We start from the raw sequence: 14,205 nt of genomic DNA, 5'->3' as shown, positions 1-14,205 counted from the left end.
CAGCTCTGCATCTGCCTCGCCCCCACACACATTCACTTCCACAACTCAGGCCTGGTGAGGAGCTTCCTGACAGGCCTGCCCTACCTGTCCCCTTCTTTCTTTTGCAGTCCTGCTTCCACCTCCCCACCCCCCAACTCTCTACAACCCACTCTTCATTATCCAGAGCTCTAGGATGCCTCATTCAAACCTCTTAAAAACAACATCACAAAGAAAAGAGACAGTGGATGGAGTCGGGGAGAGACTAAGACCATTTGGAAAGAGAGGATGAGACGTCTGTAGCAGAAGTGGGGTGAAAATACCCCTGCCCCAACCAGTGACCTCACATTGGACATCCCCAACCCAGACTTCTGGGCCCTCGAAGCCCAGCCTCTGTCCCCCCCCCCCACCTCCACTCAGCATCTGTCCCCAGCCACCCCTCGGTCACTTACGAAGATGGTCAGGAGAATCAGGTTCCAGGGGAAATGCCTCCTGCAAGACAAGCCACAGAGTTCAGAGGAGAATGGGGGGCACCGAAAGCCACAGGCCGGGTCACTGCCGCAGGGAAGAGGTCTTGGCCTCACCACATCCCCACTCCTTGGAGCCCCTTCCTTCAGCCACATCCCCAGGTAGCCCCATCAGTGGATCCACGCTGCTCTGTTGCTACCTCAGGGGCCCCAAGTAAAGGAGGGAGGGGCAGGCTTGATGGAGCCCAGACCTCTCAGAGATGCACAGAATACTGGGGGAGGGCAAGACCGAGGCCAGAACTTTCCAGATCCTGCTCATGTTCCCACAAGTTGCTCCTCGAGCCATCACATACCTAGGTCCAGAACAGCAGGCCAGGGTCAGATAGGTCGCAAAGAATACAGCGCTGTGAGAGACAGATGGATGGGCTAGTCAGCCCGTGCCCCCTGAGGCCCCTTCACCCAGTCCCCTGCTCCTTCTCCTCTCTGCCACCCCTGCCCACAGGTGCCAGGCAGTAGGATCAGGTTGGGGGAAGGGTGTTTAAGACGGCAGTCATCCTAGAACCTGGCAATTGGCAGGCTGGTGGTCCAATCCCCAAAAGACAGGAATGGGCATTGGATGAGCTTCTGGAAATACTGAGTCTGGGGTGCCACGGGGCAGCTGACCACCCGATCCAAAGTGGCCTCCCCAGACACTCTCAATACTTCACACAGAAAGTTTGTCTACGGTGTTTTCCATGTGCCAGGCAGAGTGCTAAATGCTTTATGACTACTAATGGATGCAATCCTCCACCTTCTTGCTCCAGAGTCCTGGCTTGTGACCAGTGGCCCATACTGCCTCAGTCCCCTCCCGCCCTTCTCACTACTTGTAATCACCTTGTCACTTTATTGTTGGTCTACCTTACTAGACTGCAGTTGAATCAAGGGAAGGGCCCTCATCTGTCCTGCCAGGACCTGGCACAAGCAGGAAGTACCTGTGGCATGAATTTCTGGATCAGGTGGCCATGTCTAGCAGACGACTGGCCGGGAGCTCAAGTGCCACACAGTGACAGGCGCCGAGGATTGAGGATTTTCTAGAGAGCAGTGGAGGTGAAGGCCAGTCTAGGAGGTGGAAGATGAGGAGCTGAGGACCCCAGGGGCATGTTCATGCCTACCTAGATTGGTGCCACCACCAGCGAATGGTCTCCAGCCCCCAGTGGGCTCTCAACATGGCGCCTGCCATCCTTGCCCTTCTCCCTCCTCGGTTCGTCACCTATCCCCCACAGCAGCAATTCCAACCATCCTCCTCCACCCACAGACCTCCCAGGCTGCCTCACTCCTGCATGGTCTGGCCTGATGCATTCCAGAAAGATTTGAGATGAGGTGGGGCTCCCTTGGCTCCCTGGCTGCCACCTGCAAACATCGTATCATGCATCTATGTGCCCTTTTTCCTGTCCTTCCATCCCAGACCAAGCCAACCATCCCAGGCTCAGCTGCCCCACCATCTCTATCTCTAATACCTCATCCTTTCTACTGGCGCCTCTCCTTCCACACAACCCTCCTCAGCTCTTTTCTATCTTCGGCCCACGTCTTCCCCAGTTCCAGCTACTGCCACTTTATCCACCCTCACAGATAAGCTTGAAACAGTCGTCCCCGCTTCACTATCTCCTTCTTCATCTCCAAATTACTCCCCAACCCTGCAAACCCAAATCCAGCCCCACTTAATGAGAGCCGGCTTTGCCACATCCCTGTGACCTTGTTGAATCCAAGTGACACTTGTCAGTCCCTGTCTTACCTGACTTTTCAACATCTGATCACTCCCATTGTTCCCCTGGTTCCACAATGACAAACTCTTGGGCCCCCTCCTACCTCCCTGGCCACTCCTTCCCAGTCTCCCTCAGGATATCTAAATATTCCCTGTTCCTTTGGTACAGAGTCCCACCCGGCTGTCTCCCCTCATGCTCTCCCTGCGGGCTCGCTCTTCCACAGGACTCCCTTTAGCAGGCAAATGCTCACGGCTCCCACACCCTTGTTTCTCATCTAGATGCTCCCTCTCAATCCCAGACCTGCATAGGCAACTGCCAACTCGGCAGACATAGCCATTCAGAAACATGCCAAACCCAGCAGGTCAGGAGTGAACTCGCCCTCCTCCCTGCCCCTGCTCCTGCATCTCCTATTGTCAAGGACGTCATGCACATTCAGGTGGCCCAACCAGAGAACTCAGCATCCTTGACTCTCACCCGGCCTCGCCCGATTAATCACGGGGACCTGCCGATCCTCTTACCCAGGCAGCGCACAGATCTGTCACCTTCTCTCCATGCCCAATTCCACCCTTTTAGGTGGGGCCACCTCTCCCTGTCTGGTCCTGCTGCCTCCAGCCCTACCTTTCACCCTCCAAGCGACAGACAGATCTGACCAATGGACTCCCTTGTTTAAAATTCCCAAAGACCTGGCAAGGCCCTGCTTGATCTGCCCCACCTACCTCCCCCTGTCTTCTGCACCCTCATAACATGCCCACCACACTGTGCTTCTGCTGGAAAGGACTGACTGGCAGGGACGCCCGAGGCCTGGGTTAGAGGGGCTCCCTCCATGCACCATGGGCATTCCTCAACTGAGGCCCGCACTCACACACCCTACGGGCCTGTTCATCTGAACCCTCACCCAGATGTAGCACCCGGCGTGAGCTACTCATTTTGCATTCCTACAATTACCCCGGGGCCTGGCAATGGTTAGGTGACCTTTAAATACTTCTGGATGAAATGCAAAAGCATAAGGGATGTAGGGACGGAGAAAAGCCGATTGGATTTGGCAAATAGGACCCCTCCATCTTCACCTTCTCCTATACTTCGGAGGCTCTCAAGTGATGTGGGACAGTTGTCACAGTGATTAAGGGGCTCTTAGTGCCAGGGACCAGTGAGGGACAGTAGAATTGTCCTGCCCCAGTTGAGAAACTCCAAGATCTGCTCTCTTCTGGTCTCAACTTGAGTCACTGGTTGGTCACGTCGGCAATATTGATAATAATAATACCCTTGTCTATGTGCATCCTGGGTGTGAGTCTTGTCTCCCTACCGGACTGGGAGCTTCCAAAGGGCAAGGGCTCAGTCTCCTTTCCTCCCTGGCCCTCAGCTCCTCAGCCCTCAAGACCAGGGGTCAGAGGAAGGGCAGAGGGACACCACCCAAGGGTTATGATGCAGCTTTGGAGCCCGACTCCCCTATTCTTAGCCCAGCTTTGCCACTTTGATTGTGTGACCTTGAACAAGCTACTTAATTGCGGAGCCCCCTCATTTCCTCCTTTGTAAAACAGCAATACTGGTACCAATTCACAGGGCTGTAGCTGGATTGGCCAAGAGCACGCACTCCAGCGGTTAGCACAGGGCCTGGCACAGGGTACGGACTTGAGAATGGGAGTTGTTATTACAATTAGACTGACAGCCTCCTGGGGTGGGGCTCTGACCCACCTCTCCCAGCTCTGGTCTCACCGTTTCCTCCTCTGCCTGGCCCCCCCACCCCCGCCCCCAACAGCCCCAACTCCTTCCCGGCCGCCAGGGCTCAGAGGGAGCAATCAGACAATATGGCAAGAGCCCGCTAAGGGAGATGACTGGGGCCTCGAGAAGGCGGTGAGTGGAGGGGGGTGCTGGAAGGCCGCCATCCCAGGGGGCAGAGAATGAGTCACAGAAGTGAAAGAAAGACTAACTTGCATGTCAGAGCCTGGGCCCCAGGGCCTGGGCTGGAGCCACCGTCTGTTTATAGAGTTCCAGAACAGGGGAGTGAGACTCAGGTGAAGGCCAGCATCCAAACCCAGTGTCCTCCCTCAGCGTGTCCCGCTCTAGGGCCGATCCTGGGCCAGCCGAGCACTTAGGGGAAGTGCACAAGACTCCACTGCTTAAGGAGCAGTAACTGCTCTCCGAACCCCACATCCTCATCTGTAGAATGGGGATAATCATAGTATCTGCCTGGTAGGGTTGTTTTCAGGATCAAATGATAAATACCTGGAAAGCACTTAGCATGGCGCCTCACACATAGGGAAAGAGTGGTTTTACTCTTATCGCTACTAAGGGCTTGGTGTGTGGTAGGAGGTGAGACCCACTAGGTCTCAGACCCAGAAGCGGATTCAGGGGGCAAAGTTGAGGGGCGGGGAGGGGGTAGGGCAGGGCAGAGCCACAGGCTGGCTTTCTGGAGAAAAGGGCAGCATCTTGGTGTTGGAATTCCCAAGCACCTCCAAGGCTTTGTGACACCCCATAAAAAGCACAGGGTCCATCCCCACTCCCAACTTCTCTCCACCACCCCCCCACCAAGCCGGGGGGAACATCTCTCCTTTCTGTCTAGAGATGTTGAGGAGGAGGGCTGTTCAATCTCACCATCCACAGGCCAGATTCTCATGCCTGCCCTCAGTGGGGTGGACTCTGCCCCCACTTGCGAGCCTGCTCATTCCCCGGCTGTGCCCCGGCCGGGGTGCTCCATCTGCTCAGGACGTGGAGTCCCGCCGACCCTCCCGTGGAAGGCCTGGTGAAGGGCCTGGGGACTCCATTCCCGAGTCCTCAGGGCACCTGAGTCTGCCAGGTGGTGCTGACGTGCTGGGCGCCATGCCAACCTGCCATGTGGGCCGGCCTGGCGGCCAGTCCCTGGGGTCTCATGAGCTTACCACACAGTGCCTCCCCGTCGCGTCTGCAGACAGGCCCTGGGTCCTACGCCCTAAGAAAGGCTCCAGGTGTGAATGTCTCCTCCCCTGGGACTCCCAACTTGACTGAGCCACCCGTCCACTCCTCTGCTCCTCCAAGGAGCCGCAGAGGCTAGGATGAGCCTCCTTGCTGTCAGCTTATGGTTGGCCTGTGTTAATTCAAGGCCCACTCTCAGACTGTTCTGGACTTGGGGTGGTGCAGGAGGCCGAGCGAACATTTCCACCATTTCTCCGCCCAAGAGCAGGCCTAGCACAGCTGTAGTGGGCCAGCGCCTCGCCAGACGTTCAGTTTCCACTCCGTAAGGCTCCACGGCTCTCTCAGGTGTCTCGGATTCCCTAACAGGGAGCCTTCCGGTCCTCTGCCAGTCTTGTCCCTTATTTACCAAATGGACCATGGGCAGTCCCACTCCTGTGCTTTTGTTTGAGCCACCCCAGTCCCCGAAGTGGACTGAGGGCTTGGGTATCTCGGGCTCACTCCCATGCTGCTTTGTGCTGCTCACTACCTTCCCCTGCAGAGGCTTCCTCCCCAGCAACCCCAGTGGCCAGTATAGGGCTGGGCTCACAGGCGGTGCGGAAGGAGACTTAGGTGAGAGCAGTTCTGCTCTGAGCCCAGGGTAGTTCTGGCCTAGAATTATCCAGAATGACCCCAAATTGCCCAGATAAGAGGGCCAAGAATCACCTACACCATCAAAGCTCTTCTCTTAAGTTATCCGCCACGCTCCTTAAAAAGCATAGGACAAGCAGGAGCCAAATGGCTTGAGAAGAAGGGAATCTGCCAAGCAGAGTGATGAGGAGCACAAACCTCAACCTGAATCCTGGATTTGAATCCCAGCTCCACCACTAACTAGCTCTGTGACCTTGGGCAAATTACTCAACCTCTCTGAACCTTAAGTTTTCTGAGGTAATCCTACCCAGTTGACTCGAGGATCGAATGCAATACCATACATCCAGCACACAGAACAAGGCCCAGCCCTTGTTAGGCACTCTTTAAGTGGTAGCTATTATGATGAATAATTCATAGGCATTAATAACAAAACATTAATAAGAGTCACAACATCATCGTTAGTGTGGGCCAAGGTGTTCCAGCCCCGCTTCCCCTCGGGGCCAAGGTCTGGGTCTCACCAGCCAGGGCCCCAGCCCCACCCTCCCCTCTTTGTGCAAGCACCAGAACGTATGCCTGTCTTCCTCGCCCCGTCTCAGATCTAAACACCAGAAGGGCCCTCCTGGCCCTTCTCTTGTGAGGAGGTGGAGAGGGGCCGTGGGCTTGGATTCTGTCAGGGGAGACTTCCCACCTTGTGCCACTGAGTGTTGTCTGGCAAGGGGCCTGGAGGCCTGGGGAATACTCACTAGGATGCCCAGTACCATCCTGGGTGGGCCTGAACATAGTCCTTAACGGGGTCACTGCAGAGAGAGGAGAGGGGAGAATCAGAATGTGCCCTCTGTCTCCATCTCCACATCTGCCCCCCCCACGGCTCACAGGACTTGTGAGGAAGAAGGGGGGAAGGCACCCCTGGTGGCACAGGGGGCCCCAGCCACAGTCCCAGGCTAGGATGGGGAGGCACGGGGCTGTGGGCTGGAAGATCCGAGAGGATGTGTGCTTCGCAGACACCTGCTGGCCCAGAAGGCACCAAGTCACCCTCCCAGGGAATGGAGGACTCCTCCGTGGGCACTCGCTGAAGTTCCTCCCCAGCACGAGGGTGTCCACTGCCCCCACACAAATCTCTTCAGGCAAACATTCCAAGAGCAGTCTGGCCTCGCCATGGCTGCCCTGGAAGACCCAGACCTTGTGCCCGGTCCACACTGCCAACTCACCAGAAGGTAAAAAGAGCCACGACACCCAAGGTCACCAGCAGCTGGATCAGCAGGATTGTATAGACCTAGGGGTCGGAGGGAGTTCTGCTCAGTTTGGGGAGCCCCATTTGTGGCCAGGGAGACTTGGCCCCCCAGTGAAGCTCAGGGAGATCCCAGCTTCCCAGTGACTTAATCTCCTCTCCAGACCTGCATCCTGTACCCTCCACTCTCCTTCTTAGGGGTCACTAGAACAGACCCAGGACAAGGTGAAAGAAGAGCAAAGATGCTCCAGAGCCCACTCCCACAGGACAAGGGATCCCAAGTATCTGGAGAGAGGGTGAGACAATGAGTTTAAGCATAGCAGGGGGCAGTGGAGTGAAACCTAAGGACACACTTCCCAGCAGGTGTTGTCATCTGCGGTCACAGGAGAAGGGGAGAGGGATGGCCTCTGCAGGAATCTGCAGACAGAGGGATGGGCCAGGGTCTTCTCAAGGGATTCCCCCTACCTAACCCCTCCCCCCATCCTGGACAGTTGGAGGAGGTGGTTACCTTTCTGATGAAGACTCGGCGAACTTTCTGGTCGTCCCAACTGAAGGTGGTGAAGAGCTCATGGTCTCCAGCCGGGAAACCATTCTCATAACTGGAGCTGCCTGGATGGACATGAGGAGGGCCATGAGGGCTCCCATACATTTAAATCATTTAAATGCTGCTCCCAATGGCCACCTGCTCAGAGCTGACTTTTGTCAAAGTGGCTATCTGGACCGGGCAAGCCTTTCTCTCTAGCCCCGTTCTCAAACGTCTCACCCCAACACCATCCCATCCCCAGATCTCTCTCCCCACCTGCTTCTCCTGTCTGAGTCCTGAGAATAAACTGTCATCTCCCCTCCCCTTCCTGCACGCTGGTTGGGGCTCCCTGCGGCCAAGCCCTGCCAAACAAATATGACCCTTTCCTCTTATGTCCCCCACTCTCCTCCCTGAACATGCTGGCTCCCTTGTGGCTAAGAACCAGAGAGGGACAGCCACTCTCCCTGGGCCACCTAGCCCATCCCAGGATCAAAGGTCCTGCCCCAGCTTGCTCTGAGGCCCTTGGGGTGAGAACTGGGAACTAGTGTGGAGGAAGGACCTGCTGGTACTCCAGCTGGGAAGCAAGGCAGGGGGAAGATTGGAGGATGAAGAAGAGCCAGGACAGGGCAAGGAGGAGGGTATGGTTGGGGGTGAAGTTTGGGGGCCTACTCCCAGAACTCAGGACCCAGCTATCAGGCCTTGGGAAGAACATGGGATCCACAGTCAAACAGACCCACATGTGGATAACTTCCTCTAAGACTAACTAGCTGTGTGACCTTGAGCAAGTCACCAGCCATCTCTGAGTCTTTTCTACGATATAGGTCAGTGATACTCACCTCATGGGGGCAAAACTAGATGAAAGTGGAAGCCTCCGGCTCTGTGCCTGCTGGGGACTGTGCTGCCCCTCCTTTACACCCCTCAGCTCAGCTGGGCCATTCCTGAGGCTTCTGCTCTGTTCTCGTCCACTGTCATTTCAATTCCCCTATTCTCTTCCTGCAATTTCTCCACGAGCTTACCCTCCAAAGCCTCCCCTGAGCCTTCAGCCCCAGTGCACATTCCTCCCTCTTACTTTTCTCCAGCCTGACTATATTTTTTCAGCCATGTGCTTTCTTGCTTCTGGGCCTCTCTGCACATCATATTCTTTCAGCCTCAACACTCATTTCCCCGTCTCTTCACCAGTCAAACTCATGTCATCCTTCAGGACTCGATGTGGATACCCCTTTGTCCAGGCAGTCTTCCCTGACTGCCGGGTAGGTTAGGCAAGCTGCCTAGGCCCCTCTCATTGCATACTTGTCTATATAGCCAGGTCTGTGAGGGCAAGCCTTGCAAATCAATGCATCCCCAGAAATTTAGCTGAGTGCTGGACACAGTGCTTGGCACACACTTAGAAATGTTTGTCACATGTTGACTAAAATGAGCTTCCTTCCTGCCCCGACAGTTCCCTGGAAAACAATACTTAAGGCAGCTAGTCTTGGCCACCTGGAAATGGAAAATGAGGAAAGGGGAGAGAGGAGGAACACACTGCAAACCTGGGGCCTGGATATTTAATATTTACCCTTTAATATTCCACTTCTCTTTCACGTTCTGTCTACAGCCCCTGCCAAAGCCTGAACGGCCAGGCCACAGAGTGGGAGAAGAGGAGAAAGAAAGCAGTCCTGTGGGTATGGGGCAGTAAGAAGGGTTCCCACAAGCACCAGACCTTCATTGGCCCTCCAATAGGTCACGGTGGGGTAGGGCTGCTTGGCTCTGGGCCCAGGGGGTTTGTGGTAAGGGATGTGGACCATGGTGGCCGCTCCTGGTGAGTAGAGGCTCTGTCTGAGGCATTGTTCTTGAGATTGCTTCTAGAATTCTGCTGGGGAGGGTGGGAGTTGATAAGATGGGGGTGGGTGGGTGGGTTTGAGAGGCTGCTGAGGGAGGCCGCAGGGGCTGAGGAAGATTTGAAGGGGGCCCTTCCTTATAGATTGTGGGGAGCTGTATGTTCCTAGCCCTGAGGCAAAGCTCCCACAAGCTGCTCATCCTAACAGAGGGGCTCCCACTGGCTGCGATCCTTGCTCTGCAAGGAGCTGGCGTTCACCAGGGTGAGTCTGCCTATGATATGCCTGGCCGTGAGGGGCTTTGAGGCTAGCATCCACACACCTTCTCCACATCATATCCTCCTGTCCCCAACAAAGGCTTGGAGAAGGGATCCTCAGACCCCTGGCCCCCAGCAGCCCTGGGGTCTTCATGGGGACATGTCTCCACTAAGGTTTCAGATCAGCCCACATGGAAACACACTGCACTCCCACTCACAGGGAGCCAGCCACAGCTTAATACTGCCCCTTCCTGTGTCCACTCTCCCCACCCTTTTTATGCACCCCTTTCTTTGAGGAGAGCCTTTCTAGAATGGCCCCGGTTTCCCCCTCCCCCTCACCCCATCCCCTCTATTTGCCCTAGCTTGATGGCTTGAAAAAAATCCCCTCTTCCCCATCCAAGAGTACTGTGACTGTAGACATTGTGTTTCTCCCTTTTCATGGAGTCCTCCTTGACCTACCCTTGGAATAGCCCTCCAAATCCAAAGCCTTTGACTACAGAGCCTCATATAACAACCACACAATGCATCTATTTATGGGCAACTTCCTCCTACCTGGGTTTTTCATCTGGGCCCACCACTCCCCTTAATGCTCCTGTCTCCAGGAGCTTAGAGACTTACTAGGGTCCACATAGGCCCAGCTGGGGTGGAGAGGCACAGCCGAAGGGGCTGGGGGGAAGGCCCCTGCCTTCAGTCCCTCCCCAGAGGTGGCCTCTTCATAGGAGGGCGGGGCTGAGGGCACTGCTGGAGTCTCCTTCTTCTCACCATTGGCCTGCTGCTGCCCCTCTGTCCCGGGGGCCTTGTTAGCCACGGAGATCTGTGGAGTAGAGGCAGAGAGAGACAGTCACCGGGGAAAGGGAGCCTTCCAAGTCCTCCTCACCAGCCCCTAATTTCTGGGACGTTCTCACCTGCACTAGGAAGGGTGTGGGTACAGACAAGAATCTCCCTATTTTATGCAGGATATGAAATATTATTCAGCCTTAAGAAAGAAGGAAATCCTTCATTTGCAACAACATGGGTGAATCTGGAGGATGTTATGCTAAGTGAAATAAGTCAGACACAGAAGGACAAAAACTGCATGATATCACTTATATTGGGAATCAAAAGTAGCCAAACTCAAAGAAGCACAGAGGAGAATGGTGGTTGCCAAGGGTTGGGGGTGGGGGAAATGGGAAGATGTTGGTCAAAGGGCACAAAGTTTCCATTGTGCAAGATGAATAAGTTTTGGAGAGCTAATGTACAGCATGGTGATTATAGTTAACAATACTGAATTGTATACTTGAAATTTGCTAAGAGGGTGGATCTTAAGAGTTCTCATCACACACAAAGGTAACTATGTGAAGTGACGGATATGTTAACTAGCTTGATTGTGGTGATCATTTCACAATATATATGTATATCAAAACATCAGGTTTTGTACCTTAAATATGTATAATTTCTATTTGTCAATTATACCCCAATAAAGCTGGGGTGGGGGGAATGACTCCCCCTTTTTATATAGATGGTTGAACTGAGCTCCGGGAGGGTCAGGGCTGGCCCAGGGCACACACTGAAGCCGGAATAAAAACTGAGGAAGGAGTGGGCGCCTGGGTGGCTCAGCTGGTTAAGCAACTGCCTTCGGCTCAGGTCATGATCCTGGAGCCCCGGGATCGAGTCCCGCATCGGGCTCCCTGCTCGGCAGGGAGTCTGCTTCTCCCTCTGACCCTCCCCCCTCTCATGTGCTCTCTCTCATTCTCACTCTCTCAAATAAATAAATAAATCTTTAAAAAAAAAAAAAAAAAAAAAAACTGAGGAAGGAGAAATTCTTAGGAGAGCCCACCATTGGCGGTCATCGTCCCTGGGGCAGAGAATGCATCTGTATGGTTCCACTGTCTCCCTGGGGTCCAGGGAAGGGCCTGGCACAGAGCAGGCCCTCAAGAATATTATTGAATGAAAGATTCTTTGACTTAATCTTCCTGCTACCTTGCTAGTTGTATTTTGACCCCTGTTTTAAAAGGAGGGAACTGAGGCTCAGAGGGGAAGAATGACTTGCCCAAGGTCACAGAGCCACACATAGACCATTGGGCTGCAGGGCCCAGGCGCCATCCACTGGGATTGGTCTCCTTCTGTTGGGCGGGAGATGACACTAGGCAAGTGGGGATGGGTGAGCAGGGAAACAGAGAGGGGTGGAGGGGGGAGACACGAAGAAGAATGGGGACTGGAGGAAGGGCAAGAGGTCCTTGGTAAAGGGTCCTGTTTTGGCCTTGTGTGTTGGAACCTCAGCTTCTCTCCCAAACCAGAGCAGAATCACAGGCTGTCACTGCTAGAAGGGACCTCAGGAGGCATCTAGTTCTGCCCCTCCCTTCATTTTATGGATGAGGAAACTGAGGCCCAGAGGGAAATGTACCATGGCAGGTTGAAAACTCAAGTCTATTTATACTCAGCTCTGCTCGCTGCCCCAGAGTGTCCAGTAAGCTTTGGTGAGAGGATTGGAGCTGGGGCTGGGGGGGGCCTGAATGCCGCCATCAGTCAGGGGAGACTGCGGGGGAGGGGTGGCATGAAAACTGAACTGACAACAGAAAGACTGAACCTCAGAAAATGAATGGGAGTCAGGTCTGGCTGCAGAAAGAATGTGTTAAGCCTGAAGGGCCGCAGAGCAAGGCTGCAGAGTTCCTTCTTTGCAGGGTGCTTCTAGCTGAGGCAGCCCAGAGGTGAGCGAGCACCAGATCTCTGCCTCCATGCGGCCCTAAGGACCACTGAACTGGAGGGTTCTTTTCCATCCCCAGAAAGCCTGTGAGCAAAGCTGGGGATGAGAGGGAGAGGGGGCAGGGCAATGCACTGCACTCATCCCAGGACAGGGAGCAGTGTCAGCAAAGTGACTGGGGGGAGGGGGGGATTAGCGGGGGGGGGGGGCTGGGGGGGAAGCTCTTCATTTTCACCACGGTGAACACCCTTAGGGAAGGGCCTTGCGGAGCCCAGGCCTGTGGGAATAGGGCCCTGGCTCACCGGCTGCCCTCCCACTCCCCGACCTCCTCCATCACCCAGACCAGAAGGGTCACATCCAGGAAAACCCAGTTCAGCCCACCACAACCAAGGTCCTTTGAGCCCAGACCCAGGCAATGGATTATCACCTCTGACTTCCGCCCTGTCCAGAACAGGTCCTCCTCACCAGCCCCCACCCTGCTGATCAGCCCCAGAGACTCCAGGGCCCTGCCCCCATACACACACACACACACACACACACACACACACACACACACACACACCCGGCATTCCCAAGTGAGGTCTGCCCAACGGGAGGAGGTGGTATCACCCAATGACATCATTTTGAGGTCTCATGAGATTAAAAACAGAGAGAGGAGGGTCTGAGAGCCCAGAGAAAGATGCCATTGGCTCTGAGGCTCATCTTGGAGAAAAGAAGGGGGAGTGTGGGGGAGGTTCCTCTTCTGTTTTCTCTGCCCAATCCTTAGCACCCTCAAAACAGAGGGCCAGAGGACCCTCCCCCTTTGCCCCAGGCCCTGGTTGTTGTATAATTCCACAGGCTGTTGACATTATATAACCATACTAGGCAAGCCAAGTCTCTGCCCCAGCCCCTCCCCTCCATTTCAGGCCTAAAACTGGGAAAAAAGAGAAGACGTTTTATCTGGTCCCATCTAGTCCCATGCCCAGCCAAAACAAAAACAAAAATTAGAGCATCCTGATGCAGGGTTGCCATGGTAAATGCCTCCCCAACCCAACTACAAGGGATGTGTCCAGATGTGGAATAATGACAGGGAGTTGGGTGAGGGGTGTTTCTGTGGGGGTGCGAAAGATGAGCATAATGTGGTTGGGATTGGGATTGGACCAGAGGAGGGTGCAGGATAGGCATGGCCTCTCGGGGCTCACCCAGGTGCCCTCCACCACTCCCCCCCACCACACCCCGGACACCCAGGCTGATTCCTTAAGGGAACCTAGGCACCTGTGAAGGGTCCTGAGATGCCAAAGCCCCCTGGGGTGGAAGGGAGGGGAGGTGGGCCTGTTGGGCAGGAAGAAGTCTGGACCCATTCCTTGAAATGGGCCTTTAGGTCCTCTGACTTCAACAAGGACCACAGAGGACCTTTGCACAAGCGCCAGGGGAGGATGCTTATAGTGGTCCAGAGAGTTTGCTTGGGAGGGGGCCGGAGGATGGAGGATGGTGCCGGTGTTGGTGGGGGGCGGGGGGAGATGCCGATACCTTTCCTTGGGTCATGGTGCCGTGTCTCCGGGAAGGGGTCCCTGAGGCAGGGGCGGCCGCTTGGCTCACCACAGCCTGCCTGCGTCTCTTCCTTCCTCCGCGTGGGTTCTAGCAACATCCACTGCAGCCGGGCCAGGCGGACCGGAACGTACCATTACAGCGCGGGAGGAGGAGGGGGTCGGGGGCGGGCCGGCAGGCTTGCTGCGGAGGCCGCTGCGGATTTACAAGCCCAGGGGGAGGAGGCGGCCCACTGCCGCCTCCCCCGTCCCCTCCATCCGGTCCCCTCATCCCGGGACCAGGGAGCGCGCACTGCAGAGCCGCCCAAGTGGATGGGTCCGCAGGGCGGGAGGAGGCGCGGGGACTCCGTGACACCCGACCAGCTGATGCTGCCTGCCTGAAACCGGAGCTGGGTGTCAGGGCCTTATCTCTCCACCAGCTGACAGGCTCTCTCCAAGCCTCAGTCTCCCCCCTCCCCGCCTCTGGATGCAGCCCC

At 55.5% G+C, this 14,205-nt stretch overlaps 1 protein-coding gene across 2 annotated transcripts in view; it reads right to left on the bottom strand.

The window, feature by feature from the left end:
* Positions 1–13,902, bottom strand: part of FAIM2 (Fas apoptotic inhibitory molecule 2) — a 29,244-nt gene extending 15,342 nt beyond the window's left edge. Inside the window, exons 1-7 of one of the 2 annotated variants that reach the window (XM_021704810.1) lie at positions 13,713–13,902; positions 10,142–10,337; positions 7,438–7,538; positions 6,910–6,974; positions 6,445–6,498; positions 797–847; positions 429–468 (exon numbers count right to left, since the gene is read on the bottom strand). In XM_021704810.1, coding sequence (XP_021560485.1) covers positions 429–468; positions 797–847; positions 6,445–6,498; positions 6,910–6,974; positions 7,438–7,538; positions 10,142–10,337; positions 13,713–13,727 — 522 coding nt within the window. In that variant the 5' untranslated portion in view covers positions 13,728–13,902. The remainder of the gene's footprint in view (positions 1–428; positions 469–796; positions 848–6,444; positions 6,499–6,909; positions 6,975–7,437; positions 7,539–10,141; positions 10,338–13,712) is intronic. The other variant, XM_021704811.2, reaches the window with a different exon arrangement.
* Positions 13,903–14,205: the final 303 nt, after the last annotated feature.

This window comes from Neomonachus schauinslandi, chromosome 5 (assembly GCF_002201575.2).
Source record: "Neomonachus schauinslandi chromosome 5, ASM220157v2, whole genome shotgun sequence".
NCBI classification, from domain to species: Eukaryota; Metazoa; Chordata; class Mammalia; order Carnivora; family Phocidae; genus Neomonachus; species Neomonachus schauinslandi.
Note: the sequence above shows the minus strand (reverse complement) of the source record. Positions and strands in the feature narration are given on the sequence as shown.